This window comes from Harmonia axyridis, chromosome 1 (genome assembly GCF_914767665.1).
Source record: "Harmonia axyridis chromosome 1, icHarAxyr1.1, whole genome shotgun sequence".
NCBI classification, from domain to species: domain Eukaryota; kingdom Metazoa; phylum Arthropoda; class Insecta; order Coleoptera; family Coccinellidae; genus Harmonia; species Harmonia axyridis.
This window is the reverse complement of record NC_059501.1, coordinates 25,177,536-25,199,889: the sequence shown is the minus strand read 5'-3', so window position 1 is coordinate 25,199,889 and position 22,354 is coordinate 25,177,536. Positions and strand designations below refer to the sequence as shown.

Sequence of the window (22,354 nt, the reverse complement as noted above, 5' to 3'; positions counted from 1 at the left end):
ATTAAATTCGTTTGTGAGATCGATTTATCATATCAACGAAATTCAATTGGGTCCATTTTATAATAAATTCCGTTTCTCCCGAATATTTTTTTTCGTCAAGCATGCAACCTCTCAATCAGGCAAAACATTCATCTCAAATCAGAATAAGGAAGGGGCAAATCTGCTAGACAGTTGCACCAGTAAGTCGCAGTAGGTCTCAAAGCAGAAGAAGCAACAATAAGAGCTTGGGATAAGATGGGCGGAACTGAAAATTGCAAAACATTTCTGGGTTTCTGAGGGACAAACATCGAGTGACGGGAAAGCAGAAGTTCGCGTTTTATCGGTGTCATCCATAGATATAGCTTTTTCACACTCGGTTCCAAAATAAGATTTTAGAGCAGTATAAATTTGCGAAACCTTTTTTTCGCCTGTTTTATTACCTTTCGTTGACCAGTTTATCATTGAAAGGATTTCTGGGACGTCGCTTCATGATATCGGACTCTGCCTCCTCGTATGCCAGGGATATGGCGGGGACCTGAGCTCGGCCAAACAAACACATATCAAAACAAAAGTATGATAAAATAAATAACCATGTAATGATGGGGCCACACTAACATGCCTGCACTGCTCCTTGACTTGTCGGTCTCTCTATTTAAACTATCTTAATTGTAACCAGCATGATAAAACTTATGAGTTTACTCTACCTTTTTTTTTGTTGTGCCTCTACAATTGCAGAGAAAAGACTACAGTCAAGAGAAACGGGTAACGCATGTAGGATACTTACAATTGAAAATTGACAAGAAATGAATTTAACGAGAAAAGTTTAAAGAAATAAACCGGAAAAATAAAGTCATTTCATTCAATTCAAATATGGATTTTCTCTTTTTTCGACACAAAAACACCTTATTGTTCATCGTTAATACAAATTTATACAGGGCGTTCCCAAATAAGACGTGAACCTTGAAGTAGGTGTTAGTATCACTCATTTTCTGGCGATTGAGCAATATTTATTGATAATCGAAAATCAACAGTTTCCGAGATATTTTAGTTCTTGTGGTGTTTGAAAAATGTCTCACCTAACTTGATTCTTTTTTCTACGTTGACCAAGTTTGATTTGAATTTTGGATTATTTTCATCAGAAAAGGATATAATATGTATGAAAAAAGCAAAACCATGCTGTATTAGATGTTGAATAAGAATAAGTATGATTTGAAAGTTGGTATATGAAGAAAAGAATCTTAAATTTCTAATATAAATTTGTCTGCAACTTTCTAATTCCTTAACCTATGTATGACAAAATGATTTTAAAAACAAATTCCTTCTTTATTTCCTGGAAGAGTTTTCGTTAGAATGCAGGCACTAGGTTTGTTTCAGCAGATTTTGATTTGAAAGGGAAAGGAGCGAAGAAAGGAAAGTAATGAATTAAATATTTTTTTAATTGCTATCAATCTCAAAATTTCAGTAGAGAATGTATTTATAAATTATGTTTGAAATGACCTCCAACATTACACAATGTGTCCTCTTTCTTATTTCTTCAGTTGTAACTTTCTGCCTGAAATTTACTGTCAATCTGCTTTGTTTCATTCTAATGAAATAAAGTAAGGTGAGAAAACTTTTAAAGATCACAAGAACTCAAATATCCCGTAAACCGTAGATTTTTGGTTAACACTAAATATGGCTGAAACGACAGCAAATGGGTCATACTAACACGCCCTTCAAGGTTCACGTCTAATTTGGAAACACCCTGTATAAAAGTATCAAAAAATCTATTATCAAGTTGAATCATCAAGTGTGCCCAAAGTGAAGAGGGAACAACACCACATGACTGCTCAGTTCAAAACGAAATTAGAGATATTTGTTTTTACAAATCACAGATTTTTATGAAGTTTTCACATCAGTAATGCAGAAATTCAATTTTTTTGATTTGAGAATGAAAAAAATAATCATGGTAACTTTTCGTTTATCGCTAAAAAATTGATGATTTGGTATCCCTACAATGCGATGATATAATTCAGAAATATTCGTGAACAATTCTAAAAAAGATCATGAAAAAAGAGACAAAACTCTTATTTTAAGAAAATGAATGAATATACTAGTAAACTAAAAACTTTTGACAAAAAAAAAATTGACAGATCACGAGAATGTCACATGGTGGTCTACCCTCTTGAGAATTAAGGATTTGTTTAGTGCCCTATAATAATCTGATCAGTCGCTTCTTCGGAGAAATTATTATATTCAATACAGAAAGGCAACCGAATAAATTCCTATTTTTTGTGGATGGGAAAAAATAATCGAATGAAGTCATCCAAGAAGAAATTAAGAGAAGTGATGATAGGTGTATAATAAGTTCTAAAACTTCACTTTAATCCATCATTGAATAACCGTTATCCGTATTTCTCTTTAACAAAATAGTCTTTTCATTGCTTCCTAGGGATTATCTATTTCTTACCCTAATGAAAAATTCAACTAAAAAAGTTTTGATTATATTTTTGTGAATCGTAATGGCTTCGCAATACAAAAGCAAGCAAAACCCTGCTCCTGGTATTATCCAACATTTTGACAGTCGAGCTAGCTGTGCTAAGCAAGGCAAAACTACCCAATTGCGTGAAAAAGGATAGGAAATCGTGTTTGTGTGTTTATGTTTCATATATTCGACTATCCTAAAATATATATATCCCAATATTCACAGTTAAATTCAAGTTTTCGATGATAACTATAAACAGGTTAATAATCTGACTACTAATAAGTACCTTATACATAATAAATAAAGTTAATTTATGTTGTTATTTATACCCAAATTGTTATCCAATGCATGCAATTTGTTTTTTTAAACCTCAGGCTTCAGAGCACACCAAAATGGTCCCAAATACTGTTAAATAATTCTGTGCAAAATTAGTCATTAGTATGGTCAATCTACGTTGAAAATAAAAATAAAAACTGCACCTAGAATTGACCAATTTATCATGAAATGGATCCCTTGGTGGCCTCTTCATTATATCCGACTCAGCTTCTTCGTAAGCCAAAGAAATGGCTGGTACCTATATGATCAAATGAAATCGATACGTGAAACTCATCTATACTTGAAATTTTCGATAATTCTTTGTCAATATCTCATATTTGCAAATTTATATATATTCAAAAAGCCAATCGATAATAAACTGCGCATTATTACCATATTATAAAAAGCACTCAATGTTTGAATTGAGATATTGGTGCAAAATTTTGCGTGATATTTTCTTGAAAATTCACCAACTCATTTCTGTTATCGTCAAAAAGTCACACACATAAAATACTAAACTATTTTATAAGCAATATTTCGTTGTAACTTCAACTATTCTACTAAAAATCTCTTATGACGATAATAATGTTCTATGGATGAAGATAACAGAAACAAATCTAGCCCCTTAAGATATTCGAAAAAAAGCAGAGCAAAAGAGATTTAAGATTTGGAAAAATAGCAGAGGACTGAAAGATCAAAAAATCACATACCTTCTCAAAGATGGTTCTCTTTTAATGTAAAAAAGTAATGTATCTATCTACATATGAAACAGGTGTCTGTGAACTTTCAACATCAATTCCTCGAAAAGATAAAATGCTATGGTGTTTAAATCTTCAAGGAATTGATGTTGAAGTTTTTTAGACACCAGTTACGAAAATGCACGAAAGTCCGAGCCTACATATGTGCAAATATTCTGTATTTACTGATAAAATTTCAATCTACATGCAATTTGAAATTATTTTTTATTTTTAGTACCTTTCGTTTACTAATTTATCGTTATATGGATCACGAGGACGACGTTTCATTATGTCTGACTCAGCTTTTTCGTAAGCCAGTGATATGGCAGGGACCTTCATAACCAAACTATATCAATTATATCATCATCAATACAATTCGAATAAAGAGATATACTTCTGAGGCCTGATTACAATTTGAAACGGTCAAGTGTGAAAACATTCTGCTTCCGTTTTATATTTCTGTGGGATAATCATTGATGAAATAACGTCTCTATTATTTATCTAAGCAAAGAATTGACCAAAGACCACTTTCACATAAAGGCAACAATATTGACGTATAACTCCACCAGAAACGTAACACATGGAAGCAAAGAATTTCAATAAATCGTTATAATAAAACTCAAAACTCACCATGTCAGTTCCAAGATCGATGCAGAGAATGGTAACAGTACCTAGAGGCAAAGGAATATCACACAAGATGAATGCAAGGAAAGGAGATATTTCGGGAATGTTCGAGGTTAGAGTATAGGCAATCGATTTCTTCAAGTTGTCGAAAATAAGACGTCCTTCCTCTACTCCAGTAACAATCGAAGCAAAGTTATCGTCCAGAAGGATCATATCTGCCGCTTGTTTCGATACATCAGAGCCGGCTATGCCCATAGCAACACCGATATCGGCTTTCTTCAAAGCAGGCGAGTCGTTAACACCATCACCTAGTAAAATCATGACGTTTTATGACTCTATTGATAATTCCAGTTATTATCGATTTTGGTTAGTAAATGCTAACAGTTCATGACATTCACAACAGAAATTTCTATGCTAGGACACCCACTAACATCTAGTAAAGAAGTTGCATATTCATCTCTAAACAGAACGATAATGAAAATACAGCGGTAATCAAAAGTCCCGAAGTTCGATTAAAGTTTTTCTTCCCCCAGTTGTGAAGAACTCCAATATTGAAATAGAAATATATATTTGTTAGATTGAGCGATCATATTGAATTTCTATATTCCAAAAAAAACCTGTATCCAAAGGTTTTTGTTGGAATACGAATAATGAACGAAAATATTGCCTCTACTTGACAAATGCATAAAGCTAACAGAATATATTCCACTTTGTTAGTTCACCTCAATTATACTGAAGAATCTCTGTAATAACTCTCTCTAATAATTACGAAAAAAGAATTTTGTGAGCCAAAACGTCAAAAGAGAACAAAATTTCTCTCATGGAAATTTGACACAGCTGGAGTCAATTTTTCGAAAACCTTTGAAAATAATGAGTTTAGCTTTCGAGACTTTTCGACAACGCTGTACAATGGCATTTTTCACCCAATCTAAACCTACCAGTTACGGCTACTATAGCTCCCATCCTCTGGCAACCTTCAACAATGATGAGTTTCTGTTGTGGGGAAGTTCTAGCAAACACGATCTCAGTATGATATCTAAGAATTTCGTCCAATTGTTCAGATGATAGATCCTTAAGATCAGATCCGTGAATGACAGCTGCCTTCGCTTCTCTTGGATTGACTTCAGATACAGGGATGTTGAGTCTTTGCGCGATATCTTCCACAGTTTCGTTTCCTTCAGAAATGATTCCTACGGACTTGGCAATAGCCTTGGCAGTGATTGGATGATCTCCAGTGACCATGATGACTTTGATTCCTGCACTTCGGCATTTGGCAACAGCGTCGGGTACAGCAGCTCTTGGAGGATCAATCATGGACATGAGTCCGACAAATCTCAAGCCATCGATAGGGAAATTGGGGTCGTCTGAGTTGAACTTGAATCCAAGAGGAAATTTGTCGCTAGGAAGCAAGTAGTCGCAGAAACCGAGTACTCTCTCGCCCAAGCCTCCAAGTTCCAAGTATGCATTGTTGAACGCTTCTTTCATCTCTTCATCGAGTACCTTCTCTTTTCCACAAATGAAGATTGTGCTGCATCTCTCCAAAATTCTTTCTGGCGCTCCCTTCATTACCATGAGATGACGTGGGTCGCTAGAATCTTCAGTTTCGTGAACAGAAACTTGGTATTTGTTCGTCGAGTTGAAGGGTACTTCGCATACCTTCTTGTTCTTTCTACGGATTGACATAACGTCTCCAAGTGCCAATTCCATACATTTGAGAAGGGCAGCTTCTGAGGCATCACCGTTAACCTCACGTTTCAATATTGGGACATTATCTTGTCCTGGTTTGAATTCAGCTCTATTACATAGGGTGGCAATTCGAGATAGAGCCTTGAATCCTGGACTTGTCCTATCATACTGTACACCGGATTGATCTTCTGTCGTGTCAGCCTCGATAATTTGGTTATCAAACCACATATGCGCTACAGTCATTCTGTTTTGTGTCAAAGTTCCAGTCTTGTCAGAGCATATTGTGCTGGTTGATCCCAAAGTTTCGACGGCCTCGAGATTTTTCACCAAACAGTTCTTAGAAGCCATCCTCTTTGCAGTAAGTGTCAAACATACTGTTACTGTGGCAAGCAGACCTTCTGGTACGTTGGCCACAATGATACCGATAAGGAAAATAACAGCGTCCAACCAGTGATATCCTAATATGAATGCGATGACGAAAAATGTGACTCCTAAGAATACGGCTACGCCAGTAATGAGGTGGATGAAATGGTGAATTTCTTTTGCGATGGGAGTTTCGCCCGTGTCCAAGCCGGAGGCAAGACCGGCAATTCTGCCCATCACTGTATTGTCGCCACAACTTATAACAACGCCCTTGGCGGTGCCTTCAACGGCGTTAGTAGAAAAGAATGCTAGATTTTTGGTTTCCAACGGGTTCTCGTGGGTGAATTCGGGGCTACGGCTTTGGGGTTCGGATTCACCAGTCAAGGAGGAGTTGTCCACTTTGAAACCGCGTGATTCGATGATTCTAATATCGGCCGGGATCCTGTCACCGAATTTCACTTCTACCACATCGCCTAGTACCAAGTCTTCTGCACGAAGGGTGAGTTTTTCTCCTTCCCTAAGTACAGTAGCGAACTGAGGTACCATGTTTTTGAAGGACTCCATAATTTTCGAACTTTTACTTTCTTGATAATATGAAAATATACCTGAAAAAATAAAGAATGATCAGAAACTCTTCATTCATTGAACCTAAAACATATAAATTGCAATAAGCACTTCCAGTAACAGTATGAAAAAAATATATTTAATAATATCAAATCCAAACGCCCTATTGTTCATTTTTCTGGAAACTTCATGATGAAGGTTGCTTTTATAACATTGACATAAACAGTAATAGTATTTCAAGGCAAATAAATAGATATATCAAAAAATGTAGAAGGAGAAGAATTCATCTAAACTTTGTTTAAATAAAAGCTTACTGATCAATTGAAATTTCGCTTTTCTCCGTTTTTTAAATGCAGAAGGCATTGATATTCTTCCTCGAGTTCAAAACGAATGGTTTAGTATTAAATTAAAATGAACCTTCTATACGAGTATCATACATTATTTTCTCTAATTCACTGAAATTTGATTGGAATTAATGGAATATTCTGATAAATATCCTTGAGTGATTTCGTATTAAAAAATGCCGGTTGGCAGAACTGTTTTCACAGATTTTACAGATAATAGATGAATCCATGACAATAGAGTTACGAGTACCAACATATAATAATGAAATATAACAATGAAGTGTGTAAAACTGAGATATTCCTGCACGAATTTGTTCTGGAAGGCAGAATGAATGTATCATTTATTTTATTTACCTGTAACGATAACAACGGCAGCTAATACGATGCCAAGATATAGATTATCATCAGCTGGCTCTTCTACAGTAGAAGCTTGAATAGAATATGCTATGAAGCAGAGTATAGCACCAATCCATAATAATAGGGCGAAACCACCGAATAGATTCTTACAAAATTTCACCCATTCGGGGGTTGTTTTGGGGGGAGTAAGGGCGTTGGGTCCATCCCTTTCTAGGTTTTCTTTCGCTTTTGCGTGACTGAGGCCCTGAAAAAAAAAGAATTGAAATATTTCCACTGAAAAGTTTACAAACTAAATATTAATTATGCACGATTACAAAAATTTTATTTCGACAAAAATATCCCTCCTAAACAACTAAACTAGAGATTCACGGAATGGTTTGATATTGAAACTACTTTAATTAACTCAAGTTCAAGCCAATTAGTAATTTCTCAATGTTGAGTCAAGTACTTAATAAATAAATACTTAACTTGACATTGAAAAACTACTACTCGACTTGAACTGGAGTTGATTTCAAGTCAAGCTCAAGCTACTTGGCTTAAGCTCAAGCAGCTTGAGCGTCAAGCCGTGAATCCCTAAACTGAACAAAGAATTTGTAGATTTGATTAGATTTCTTAGACTTATTGAATAACAAGAACAAAAGGTTCTATATTTCCACGATTCAAATGAAACTTTGAGATACCATATCGAAGATATTTTTGAATTCGTTGATTCGTATAATTTGCACACACAATTTTTCAAACAAAAATGGAAATTGTTCAGCTCAAATGTAACTTCATCAAATTCACATTTTTAACTAATAAATAATAATAAGAAGTTTATTTTGGTATTGAAAAAAAAAGAGTATATTTTAAGAGAAATCAACGGATGTTTATTTTAATGTGAAAAGGAAAGTATGCTGATAATGCCAAATGACCGCCACGGCTATGATTACAGCACCATATCATTTTTATGATATTTTACAAGATCAGTTAGCACATTTGCGGCTTTATGTCCTCGATAACTTCACGAATTCCATCTTTATATCTTGAATGAATTTTCGAGCATTGGAATAGAACTTATCTTTCACGTGGCCCCAAAGAAATGTCTGAAGATGTTAAATCACAAGATCTCGTTGGCCAATTGTGATCACCTCTTTGAGATGTGATATTTCGTTGCTTGTGTGGCGTTAGCGCCGTCTTGTTGAAAATAAACGTTGACAAGTTGAGAATGCAGACTCTTTTCAACAATCATTCCTGGATTTTCCAGGCCCCAAATGCGAAAATTCTGCTTATTAATGTTGCCTCCGAGGTGTAAATCCCCCCATCACTGAAGATGATTTCTCGATGAAAATCTGGATCATTTTGATGCATTCCAAGGATCTAATCGAAGATACGACGTTACATGTGATCTACCGCTTGTGTTCTTGTAGAATAGATCGACAAACCTGATTTTTTGTCGACACTAAAGGCTACAGCAGTACCATTCCCAGTTATTCTTGCGCGATGAGCACGCTTTGAATTCTTCACATCACTAACTTGTCTCAACAGCTCAAATTTTTCTACCAGTTTCTGCCCCAGAAGATTCTTTTCAACGACTCAAAAGTGCTTTAGTTTTGCGAAATGTAACTGCAAAATTTTCACCATTTTTATAGCGAACAACAATTTCAATACTTCTTTTGAAGAGTGTACCCTTCCATTTTTAGTAAAGGCATAGATTTTACTTGTCAAATGTCTGCTGTTCAGATAGTGGTCTATTCAAAATGAAACCTTTTTTTGGAAAACCATTTACATTTGTTTCGTAAACAGGACAAAAACAAAGGGGAGATATATCAAATAAAGTCATAATGTGTCATCTAACTGAATCAACTGAATCTTTCAACTCCAACGTGATATTTCATTGAAACTGTGAAAGCCAGAATTATTATATTGGATGGAGTAGTCTGTAAACCTTGCAATAGTTCTATTAAATGAATAAGAACTTCGTAGTCTATCACTTATCAAATTAGTGAAAATGAACTAATTCTTCCTTAATCCATTTAGAATAACCGTAGTATAATACGGCATCGCATAATTGACAAATAAGTTCAACTTATCAGTGAAATCTTACCATAGTTGGAAAGAATGAGTCCGAGTTTGATTCACTTCATTGGTGTATTTCGTCGATAATTCACATTTATTATATCTTTGTTGTTTTAATCGAACATTACTAAATATTTCATGATACCAGAAGGCTTCTTTCCAATCGAATTCAACAGCAATCAATGGAACGTTAATAATTTTCAATGCATGTTCATTAAAAAAAAATTCAGAAGTATAATTCACTTCAGAATGTATCAATTTGATTAGTCGACCATTCATTCTGATTGATCTGAATGAATGGCGAATACCACAGTTCCAGAGAGGAATAAATTGGGAATCCAATCAATTGGAATTGTACTTCCGAACAATTATATTATTGAATCGGGTGATGGTCTCATTAATTAAATGACCAAAGTTCTCTAACGGTAGAATCGGGTCGAGCATCTCAATTATACCAGACCTCTGCCGTATTCCCATTAGTCGATGAGAGAATCCGAATCGAAAAACTAAATAGGATCCATTGAAATGCTGCCTAATGAATCCACCATTCAACTTCATATAATAAAGGGTGTGATCTCCGCGCTTGCTAGATTTGGTTTTGGCTTTGTTCAGTCTCGAGTACAAATAATCGACTGCGTTCGAGTTCTGAAATTATATTACTTTAGGGTTTTCCTTTTGAATATCTAGGCAGCTGTCGGCATTTAACCTTTGACAAGTTAAAACCACGCCATTACTAAGAATAGAACGATACACGCTTTAACAACACAATAAAATTGTTAAAATTCGTTATAAAAGTGGTGAACACTTTTCACTTTTGTGTCGTCCTGAAGCCGTTCTTGGCCAGAAATTGGTGGAAAAATTTGAGTTTTTGGGACGAGTTACTGAAGTGATGAATTGGAACCGTGTGCGTAGCTCAAGAACAACTGAGAAAATTGCTGATGTAGCCCGTGGTGTTGACGAAAACTCAGCTTTATCGAACTTGGAAGTTAGCCTTTCCACAAACGACATTACAACGTATTTTGCATAAGGCCTTATTATTACTATTATTCACTGAATAGGGGTCGTTACGGCTCTGCTAGCCTTTCGGGAACGGCGACCAAATTGATCTTTTGTTCTTAACCCTACCTATTCATACAAACCCAGGGAGGCCGTCGATACGGTTAACGAAACCCTTAGGAACCTTGGATATTACTTCGTTGGATGAACTGGCTTTCCCATACGAGTGGTTCTTAGGCCAGTCAGCCTCGGATATTTGCACACTACCTCCTTACCCGCATATCTCATCTGCTGAATTACCCATGCGGTACAAAAAGGTATTTTCATCGACAGTGTCCTTTCAGCAATCCCACCATTATCTGAAGCTCAGCTCGTGGTAGATTCAGAGGCTTCCTGTTATAGGTCGGTGAAAGCACCACAAATTTCTTTGTCTGAGCAAGACCCGGAGTGCTTCTAGAGGGGTTTTTTCTATTATCTCACTCCCATTGTTGGACCGCTGCCTTATATTGGTCTTTTCCAATCCCACAGAATGTCTCAGGACCAACAGGTGTTAACCTTGATGTCATTTTTGCAAGATCATCCGCTTTTTCATTTCTTTCAATACCTTAACACTTAGGTAATAAGGCTTTTAAAGTTCAGTTAACACAGAACTCAAGCCTCGCTGATTGGGTCTTTGAAATGCATCAAAATCATCAGGATTTTCATCGAATCTTCAGTGATGAAGCACATGTTCACCTCGTTGGCTACGTTAATGAGCAGAATAGTCGCATTTGGAACACAATCAAGAATGATTGTTGAAAATTCTTTCCCTCTTTAACGAGTCCCTATTTGATGTAGTTTTTGGGCTGGTGATGTAATTGGACCTTACTCGTTCGAAAATGAGGATGGTGCAACTGTTACGGTGGATGGATTGCGCTACCTAGCGTTTATGATTTTTATGGCCGGAATTAAAAGCTACCGATGTTGACGACTTATTTCCAACAAAACGCACAAGCAACCAAACAATCGCAAGTTTGCAAGAAAAGTTTTCTGGCAGTGTTATTTCTGGAAGAGGTGATCACAATTGGCCACCGCAATCTTGTGACTCTTTTCTTTGAGGCCACGTGCAAAATAAGATCTATGCCAATGCTCCACAATCGATTCAAGACCATAAAGATAGATGCCATCATTAATGATATTTTATGGCCGTGATTGGAAGATGCTGATGTGAACGATGTTAATTTTCAACAAGCAGCTCTACGTGCCACACAAGCAACGAAACAAGTTTGCAAGAAAAGTGTCCTGGCCGTGATCAAATAGATGATCACAATTTGTCACCGAGATGTTGTGATTTAACACCTTCAGAATTTTTTTGGGCACGTGAAAGATTATGTCTCTGCCAATGCTCTAGAATCGCTTCAATACCTTAAATATGGAAAGTTATCAAGGACATACAGCCTTAAATGTGCGAATTGATCATGGAAAATTTCATGAAAAGAATATTGTGCTGCAACCATAGCTGTTGCAGCCATTTGGCTGATTATCAATCGGCTGCCTTCTTCACAATGAAATAAGCATGCATTAATTTCTTTTAAAATATTCCCCTCTTTTTGTATTATCGAAATGAAACCTTTCATTGAAAAATCTCCATGAATCTATGTTTTTCTAATAGTGGAAACCTATTATTTCTGCTTTTTTTACCTATTACTCTTAAACTTGTGAGAAAATGATTTTTCCTGGGTAACCTTTAAATTCTATGGAAAATTTCACTACAATAATGTTCATTTTTTATTCAAAATGTGGAAATATTTTATGAAAAATATTAAAACATTTCCGTTCATTTTTCGAAAATGGAAGGAAATATCGATATACAGTTCTTCAGTTACATTTTTTTTGGAAAAGAGCAGAAGAGCATCCAATGTTCTCTAACTACAAATGTAATTTGAGGAAACTCAAAAACTCACAAAGCTTACAAACTTTTTATATTATCGAAATAGCTTGTGAAATTATGTCTCTCCCAAGTATTATAATAATAATAATACGAGTAAACATAAGCGAAACAAATTTCACACATATAAAAATTGAAAAAGAATTAATGGGAAGAATTTTCCCTCTTTAGAAAACAATTCAATGCCTGTCAGTCCGCTTTATTTCATATTGTGTTCTAAAAGCTCTACTACTTTGGTCCCAAAGAATGAAATCCATACAACATCTGACAGTGAATGACTGAGAAGAAGTGTTTTGCTGTCTGCGCACTTAAAAACTTGTGTGATCCTTTTTACCATGAAAAAGGCAGTTGAAAGCCTTTCACACAACACATCTATACATGCTCTTTGAATGGAAAGGGTGTATTTGTTTAGTTTTATTCATGTTCAGATGAAGACTATTCACGAAGAGGCAATTCTGCTGACCAGATTTATTGAGAACTGCTGAACCATCTTCATAAAAACACATTCTGTCCGACTTCACAAATACAGTGATAAGTGATGAAGTAATCATACAGAGCTCTGAGATACTCCTAACCCGACTTTGCCTCATAGAACAAAAATGGTTTTAATGGCAACACTGTGTATTGTTTTTGGCATTTCTCATTTTATTTGTGATCAGTAGGTCATGTAATTTGATCATCGATTTAGAAATTGTTCAACTGTTTTAATCAAAATCGGTGTTCATTTGAGAATACTCGGCACAATGTTTTTCGCATTAAAGAAAAATTTGAAACTAGTAACGAGTTCGGCTCAATACTTGCTACGTCGATTAACTGAATAATGTCGTTCATGAATTCTTATTGAATTCCTCCAATTTTTCAAAAATGACCATATATTTCGATAAAACTATTGAACAATTCAAAATTATTGAAGCGTGTATCTTTCCAGTACAAATGCTTTGACCACAAAGAAAATGTCAAAAAATAATACATACAGTACTGCCATTGTAAACATTTTAAATTGAATCATTCCTAATAGAAAACCCCATATATCTTGCATTATATGGGATGGTCCAAATAAAAAACAGAATAAAAATAAAAGAATTTCTGATATTAGTATTTGGATACCTCTATGATTTTCTAACCTTTCAGAATATAATCTTGTTTTGTGAAAGATATTCACCACTAGCTTCGCTCTCTAAAACTACTACTTACATTTTCAGGGTGAGTTTGAAATCTTTGATATAGTTCTTCTGGTGAAATTTTATGATAGTCGATGTCTAATTCTTGTTTCAAATCGTCCAAATCGTCCGCTTTCCTCTGTTTCTTCATTTTCCTTCGTGACTGTAAAGGAAAAAACAAAATCCATTAGTAATTGACTAAATATAATCGAATAGAGCAGTTTTAGTATGGAAAGAAAGAAATGTTAGAAAGCAAGAAGAATACCACAAAACCTGTTAGTGTTCATATAAAGTCATTGCATCAATCTTCCGAGAATTACGGTCGAAAGAACACAGTGTAATAAAAGATTATGTTATAAATTGGCACATATTTCGTGTAGAAGAAAATATGTGAATATTATAAACAATAACAAAAAATAATAGAGTTACAGATCAACAAAAAAAAATGAAGAGTAAAGAATAAACAATAAAATTCATAACATTAATAAGAAATGAGATACAGATTCATCAATAAAGAACTGTTATATATCAACAATAAAAATACTATTGTTGAATAGGTGATAGACAATATTAAGTGTAATATATGGCAGAAAGATGTGAAAAGTGTTAAAGTGCACCAAGACCTGCTGATGACCCCCATCACCTGAGCTACTGTAAAAACATTTTATACCAAATACCTTGAATCTACCATCGGCTGTTTTGTTATCATCCACAGTTGGTATGGTGGCCACACGGTATGAATCGGTTCGGCCATGCTGAAAAACAGAGGAACGACTACTGTCTACAAAAGTTGACATGCTGTATGATGAAAACAAAAATAAAACTCAAAATAACGGATATTCACTGTAGCAGAGTTCACATTTAAATGGGTAAGCTTTCCGGATTGGAATTCTTGGGTTACTCATCATTGGTCATTAAAGTTATGCATAGGTGATTTATTTATTATGGCTGTGTATTTCTAATTATTGTTCCGACGAAGAAAGTGTCAACGAGTATATTTCTCGTGAAATTAAGATTCTCAATAGAATTCGATTTTCCTATTTATACCTTATCGTTTTTTGAGCGCTTTTTCCGAGCCCCCATCATTTGTATGAGTTGTATTAAAACTCTGTTTCCTACCTCCTTACTCAATGAAGAAAATAAGATTTTTCCGAAAAATTCGTTCACAAGTTCTATGTCACTTTGACGTAGATAACATTGAAATTATACACTGTGTCCGTAAAGTATGGAACAAATTCATTTTTAGCTGAACAGACCATTTCAAGAAATAATCTTGAAAGACGTCGATTTTTTATTATAATTTACCGTATTTTAAAATAATAATCTGATATACAGGGTGAATTATTTTCGAGTAATAACTTCACCGTCTTTTTTTTAATGGAACACCCTCATTTTGTCTCAATTTTCAGATTACTCTAGCTGAGCTGATTCCAAAAATGTATCACATGTTGATTTCAATTGGTACAGGATAGACAAAAATACAATAGTTTTGTGTATGCTCATAAAGTAACGCGTAACATTCTTTATTAGTTAAATTAATAATATTATCAAAAATACTTATTGTCTAGCGGCAATTGGTTTGAATGTAACACCCTGTAGTTTGTTACATTTCTAGATTAATAAAAATGAGCTGTTTCCAAACATGTTTGGTACTTATGGTCTAGCAGACAGAATATGAAAGAAATTATTTCTTATCAATTTATAAAAAACATAGTCGTCTAGTTTTTGTGACATGTCATTATTGGTTCAGTAATTTATTGGTGTTAGTGCTACAAGATTTTCGGTATTCGTGAATGTTTTAATTATTGCTTAGAATTAATTTATTATTTTTGTCCACCCTGTACCAATTGGAATCAACATGTGATACATTTTTGGAATCAGCTCAGCTAGAGTAATCGGAAAATTGAGACAAAATGGGGTTGTTCCATTTGAAAAAAATTACCGTGACGTCATTACTCGAAAGTAATTCACCCTGTATATTAGATTATTATTTTGAAATATGGTAAATTGAAGTCAAGAATCGACGTGTTTCAAGATTATTTCTTAAAATGGTCTGTTTAGCTAAAAATGAATTTGTTCCATACTTTACGGACACAGTGTTTAGGAATATAAATATACGTAAAAACATATTCAAACCATAGGTAAGTTTGATATCTTAAGATAGGCAAAATGAACACATTTTTGTGAAACTTTATAATTAATAAAATCATCGTATTTTTCAACATAATCAATGACATTCTTTCAGGTAAGTTATTGAAAGGTGGCTTCTGAACTAGTCAGTATCTATTTTGGATTTGTTTTTCATGAATGAGTGGACACTTGAACGAGCAATTCAAAGCATTCCACTAGTTATAATATTCGGTAGAATGTCATTGTGAAAATAATACACTTCATTATCCACTGAGCATACTTCCTTTTCTATGCACGTAGGAAACACTTATTCAATTAGGAACTCAGTGTGATCTAGCATTGTATCAATTTCGATGTTAATCCACAGCCTGGCCTTGTGGAGATTTGGTCCTTATAGAACAGAGAGGCTGGTTTTGTCCACCTACAGCTACTGGCGAACATTTTGATTGAACGATCAAAGAAAGTGGGTTCAACTGATTTTGTCCAGTTCATACAGGACTTTGCTAACATTCAAATATTCAAATGCAGAAGGAGCACATTCGTTTTCTGTTTTAATATAGAATAAAATTCAATGATATCTAGAATAATATTTTGATACTTGATAATCGAAATGATATTGAATATCAATTTACGACGTATATCCAGTTGCAAACGCATACTACGTTCTTTATCAGTATTTTTCTGATGAAAAAATTGATGATGTTGAATCAATGATGAATTATTGAAGAAGGCGTGTCGCCTTGAATATTGTTTGAAAATTTTGAAGGGAGACGTAGAAAGATCTTCTCAGATCAAAATGTGAGAAAAAAGCTAATGAATCGAAAATTAATTTTTTTTTCTTTCTCTAAAGTGAGTCCAAAAACTTTTCAGATCTACAATCTGAAATTCACATCGAAATTGCATAATAAGCGAATAAAGCTGGCTTAGAGCTGGATACATTTTGTTTCAATTGAGACATAGAGGTAGAAATATTTACCATCGTCATATCAATACACACTTCCAATTACTCCAGTGTGTGTTTCGTTCAATTTGAATCCAAAATTTTTAGCTTTCAAATCAGATGGAAGATTGACCGCGGTAAAATAATCAATTCCAAGAAGAATTCATTCTTCCAAAATAACTTTCTTGCAAGAAGCTCTTTTGAGAAAAACTTTGTGAAATATGATGGGCGGGCTTTTTTTTTATTCGTGGCTTAAGGTGGCTTCAAGAGCATCTTGATGATTCAAACTAAATAAAAAGAGTGCTTATATCACACTATTCTTTTTTTCATAATATCAACTTTTCATATTTGTATAATGTTCAAACAATTTTGCGAGTTTATTAAGTTGAATTATTTAAGAATTTATTCTACGATAATTTCTCCATTCGCAACCTACTATAATTCAATATGGTTCAGTTGAAAATATTTTAAAATCATAATGACTAAAGATCCCAAGAAAACACTATTAACATTGTATAATTGGATTTAAAATTGTTAATAATCTTTCGATCATTTATGTTTTCAAATACATAGAACGAAGCCCAATGTCAGCCGAGACTAACCGACAATATTAAGGGTAAGATTTTCTGCTTTTTTATCCACAGAATAGAAACAAGATAAAGAATTTACCACAATTACAAATACATGAAAAGCTTAGATACAAAAGAAGACATTATGTGCGATTGAAAGTACAATGTTAGACAGAAACCGTATCCATGACATAACATGACTTATGTGTAATTTATTTGTTCTTGCTCCACTTCGAAGAAGTAGAACTGGAAAACACAGATGAGTGAAACTTGTTTTCATCGTCCCTCAAATTAAGAGCCAGGCTATTGTGTCAGCAGCAGCAAACAACCCTGTTCGATCGATGGAAGGGTGGGGTCTTAGAAGTTCACAAATATTTTCGACGCCACATGGGTCTACGAGGGTAGAGTTCAATAAACTTCAGGTTTGAATAATGTTTTCTTGAAGGTACGTATCAGGAAAATATTCTTCTTGACATCGATGTCGATTTTTTGACAATTCACATTATGCATCGAAGGATTCGGATTCAATCAAAATATTGGGAAAATTAAATAATTTACAATAGTCAAATATGTTATGAACTGTACTGTAAGGATAATCATTCAAGACTATATGTGATAATACTGATAACTATCCTAATATAGTGGGGAAGACTTTCTGACTTTGTTAAAATGGCTTAATGGAAAAATCATCTAAGTAAAAGATCAAAGGGTTTTGATTTTTACAAAAAGTTAAAAATCATTTCCTAATATCTATAGAGACAATTCAAACAAGAAAGTATCATGTAGACACGTTCATCCTGTAAATGTACATACAGAACACTTTAGAAAATCTGTTTTATGTTTTGCGTCAACTGAAAACTGATTCCTCAAAATTGTAATATGAATTTTAAAAAAAATCCTCAGGAATATTATTCAATTAGATTTGTTCTATATTTGGGCAGGAATTCATTTTATGATTCAAAATCCATTTATGTAGTAATCCCACAAATTTTTTGACATTTTCAGGGCCTTCGCACTAGAATTACCATTAGCAATAAAATTTAAGACAGATCATGTGTTCGATGTTCCACCCTTGAAATGAACTGAATACATAGAGTACCTACATTGAAACACAGAATGGCGAATGACGCTAAAACTCCACGTAGAATAGAGGAAGGCCGTAGCTAGAACAAAAAATTAGGGGGGGGGGGTGGTTTGGTTCCGCTAACCAATACTAAATACTGAAATACTGCGGAGTTTGCGATCAATAAAATTAAAAAAATATTTAATAAAATAGAAAAAGTTTTCTGTGAAATTAGAATCCTGTATTTCTGAAAAAAAAATTCCCCATCGGCCTTGGAATAGAGGACAGTTATGCCAACTTGATAACAACAAAACGGTCGTCGACTATTACCTTAAGCTTTTTTTATGTGACCGCTTCCCGGTACCATCTTAACAGAATATAGAGTTTTACAGAGCATGTTGTGAGTACATTATCCATTTTTTTTATGGAAACTCCCGCCAGACACGACCTGAGTCGTTTATCGATCCAACCAGTTCCGTTTCGTGACGTAAAGTAGATGGTTACATATTGACATTACACGAAGAGGGTGAAACAGCTTAGAACCAGACTGAAACCTGAGAATTTTCCCGAGGAATTGTGTTACAAGTCTCTATCGACCCGAAAAATACAAACAGTGGGTTATAAATGAGAGTTTCACGATACTTTGATCTTTGATCGAATCTTGATTACGGTTTCAATTGTACAGGGGATCCAAAAATTTAAACATAAATTGCACATAGAAATTGATTCGTTGTAACAATGACCAGTGACCTCAATAAAGATAATGAGAAACTATAAAAAATTATGTGTCTTACAAAAAGTCTATCGACCTATCAACTCGTTTTTAAGATTTTAGATTTTGAGCAGCTTAGATCGGGAAATGAATGGAAAATAAAGACAGCGATATATCGTGATCATAACCTTAATAAAAGTTTTGCGAAAATTGCTTTGAAAATTTTGTGTCTTACAAAACTTTTATCGACAGATTCACTTGCTTTCAGAGTTTACTTAAAATATAGGTTGATAAAAAAAAAGAATTGAAGTTGATCACAACAATATATCGCGACAAGCACAATAATAAAAGTTTAGAGAAAAATTGTGAGTTTTACGAAACATTGATCCACTCGATTTTGAGAATTTACTTGGAAATCGAGGTTAAACCAAAACAATTAATTGAAGTTGATCAAAGCAATATATCGAGATTGTCGCCACAATAAGAGTTCGGGGAAAAATGCTTTGAAAATTTGTGAGTCTTGCGTGAAACTTTTATGAACCTCGGATCAACTTGTTTTTTAGAGTTTAGTATGAAATATGGTTTTGATGGAAAATGATTTAAAGTTTAACACAGAAATGGCAATCACCACAATAAAAGTTTAGCGAAACTTGTCACGAAAAATCGTGTCTTACATAAAACATATCAACTCGTTTTTCAGATTTAAGTCTGAAATGTAGAATTAATTGAAAACTAACACAGAAGTAGTTTGATCGGGACAATCACCATAATGAAAGTTTCAAAGAATCCACAATGTGAAATATTGGTGCCATTTAGAACATGAATTTGATTCGTCATTAATGATTTCATACATTTCCTTGATTATCAACACATTTTCAAAGAATAGAAAACTTCAAATCACACCAAATGGTTTACATTATTTCCTTATCCAAAAATATATCAGATCATTGTGCAACAAGGTTCGAACAATCAAATTTTAAATTTTTTCAGGAAATGAGGTATAATGGAAAAACTCTTGATGACGTTAACTGGATTCTTATTGTTGTTCTTTTCATTATTCATAGAAAAATTGGTTGAATTCAGCTATCTGTAATTTTGTCTAGACTCCGTTTGGGCCATAAAGAATTTTATTTACTTGATAATGGACTTCTCATATGCGAAATAATTTGTTCTGAATACTATAAGAAAGTTCAATTTTTTTCCTCAAATGATCTTAATAGTTCTTCAAAAAGTAATGAACTGAATTCGCTGATAAAATTAATAGTCTTATGTGAGAAAATATAGTTGTTAAATATTAATGATGTTTTTCTTTGAACAACCTGAAATTATGTTAAGAAAATATAATTCCTGATTGTTATCTATACTCCCATGAGAAAAAATGAAAAAATAATAATCCAACGCTAAGGTAGATGCATGAAAATCATTAAAATATGCATAATTCAAGAGATGACCTTATATACCGAATGCCTAAATTGAATATGCATATCGATTTGTATTTTCACAATTAGTTTTGATGTTTCTATGTTATGATTAATAATGAATTTATATTTCATTTCAATATTTAGTTCGATTTTTGAGGAACAATAGTCTCTTCAAAATATATTAAACCTAAAGAATGAAACTTGCGATAATGATATAAGTAAAAAGTTGTTTCAAAGTTTTCCCCTTCAACAGCAATACACTAAAACTTCAACGTTAACTTTATATGATATAAACATCCCAAAAAATGTAGAAGGACGAGGCATATTTTCTCCAATTAACTCCATATTAGATATAAATGGTTATCAGTGCAAAAGAGAAATATGTTATACACTCAGACCTTATGTAAAAATATAGTTCATTTCAGATATAACAGATGCAGAAGTCTTACACACTGAGGTATTCCCAGTTTACGCTTTTTATAGATAAATATCTAAAAATCCAATAAAAAAACCACCTACTCCTCGTCCCCTATTTTCTCGAAAATATAAAATTCTAGAAGATAAAGGACTACTATACGCAGTCATGCTCCTAGCTAGGAAATCCAATGAAGTCCTATTATCCAAGCGACTAATAAAGACAAATCCGAAATATTTTGTTGAACCAGTTATGATTTTCGTTGCAAATAAACATTTTTTCATTTGTAATGATGCCTATTGGAGAATTAATCATTTGGATAGCTCATTGTGGATTTCACTGAACTTTGATCGACCAATGGTTATTAAAAATTGAAGATGGATCCAAAAATAATTAAAGAAACACGGCAATGACCCGATCATGACAACGGAATAATAATGTAACCTGCAAATAAAATTCAAAATGATGATCGATGAACTGTCAAATCATGGACACAAAAGGGTAAGAAGGAACTAACACATTACAATCAAACCTGAAAATTTGGTAGAAAATACAGAACGTTATGTGAGGAAATGTAGAAGAACTATAATATAATAATAAAAATATTCTTATTTTGTCGAACTCAAGCTCTTACTTGAATCCATGAAGAAAAACTATAAAAAACTGTAAAAGACAAAGTTGTAAAACTATTCAATAAATCAAGATATACAACTAAAACTTTGAGCAAATTGATCGATATTCTCGAAATCAATTCTTCAAATCCCAATCATGAAGGAAGAGAATGGACGAGGACAACGCCCATTGATGATTGTCATTTTTTTCTTGTTGAAACCTTAAAGTCATCTTCATCAGTACAAAAAGACAGAAGTAGTAACGATAAATTATACAATGAATATTTATAGTAGTCTATCTGTGATTACCTTCGAAATGTTGAGATTCCGGAAGTACTGATTAGATATATCACGTTGTGGTGATAGTTGATTATTTAAACAATGACGTTTTTCACCATGACCGAGACAACATGAATCAGTTAAACGAATTATCAATCGGAAATCTGCACGACCAAATAGTAAGCCAAAAAATCATCGAATTTTCAAATTCAAAAGTCACCGAGGTCATAATTCCCACTTTGGTGGTACCGAAACCTGAAATCAACCGGAAAATCCATAGATCTAAAATGGCGCTCAAAGAATTAGGCCAGATCGCATGCGCCAAAAATTAGAGTCCCTGAAGAAATTATGTAACGTTCTGCTCTCAATTCCAGAACAAGGGCACATAGCTGGATATCACGGCACATCCCACATGCAAATGAAATGAATTGTTAATGGAACAATGAGATGGAGGAACTACTGGCATTGGCCATTCCCTAACACGATTGTTTCAGAGCTGAAGAAGCCTAGTTTAACAGGGAGAATCGTTACACAATGATGAGGGATGATCTTCGGATACGTACCAAGGTGGAATCATGCTGATAACCTAGGTTGGAAGATTATTAGAGTTGTAGGTGTGATCGGTATTAAGATGAAGATG

The 22,354-nt window shown here is 33.9% G+C and overlaps 1 protein-coding gene across 12 annotated transcripts in view; it reads right to left on the bottom strand.

Moving 5' to 3' along the window:
• The window catches only part of LOC123671091 (sodium/potassium-transporting ATPase subunit alpha), an 86,946-nt gene that overhangs the window by 7,193 nt on the left and 57,399 nt on the right, over positions 1–22,354 (bottom strand). For 3 of the 12 annotated variants that reach the window (XM_045604757.1, XM_045604763.1, XM_045604764.1), the window contains exons 2-7: positions 14,252–14,329; positions 13,609–13,737; positions 7,431–7,677; positions 5,058–6,773; positions 4,126–4,427; positions 2,923–3,017 (exon numbers count right to left, since the gene is read on the bottom strand). In XM_045604757.1, the coding sequence (XP_045460713.1) occupies positions 2,923–3,017; positions 4,126–4,427; positions 5,058–6,773; positions 7,431–7,677; positions 13,609–13,737; positions 14,252–14,329 (2,567 nt within the window). Of the gene's footprint in view, positions 1–419; positions 515–2,922; positions 3,018–3,733; positions 3,829–4,125; positions 4,428–5,057; positions 6,774–7,430; positions 7,678–13,608; positions 13,738–14,251; positions 14,330–22,354 lie in introns of all 12 variants that reach the window. The other 9 variants (XM_045604766.1, XM_045604765.1, XM_045604767.1 and 6 more) reach the window with 6 other exon arrangements.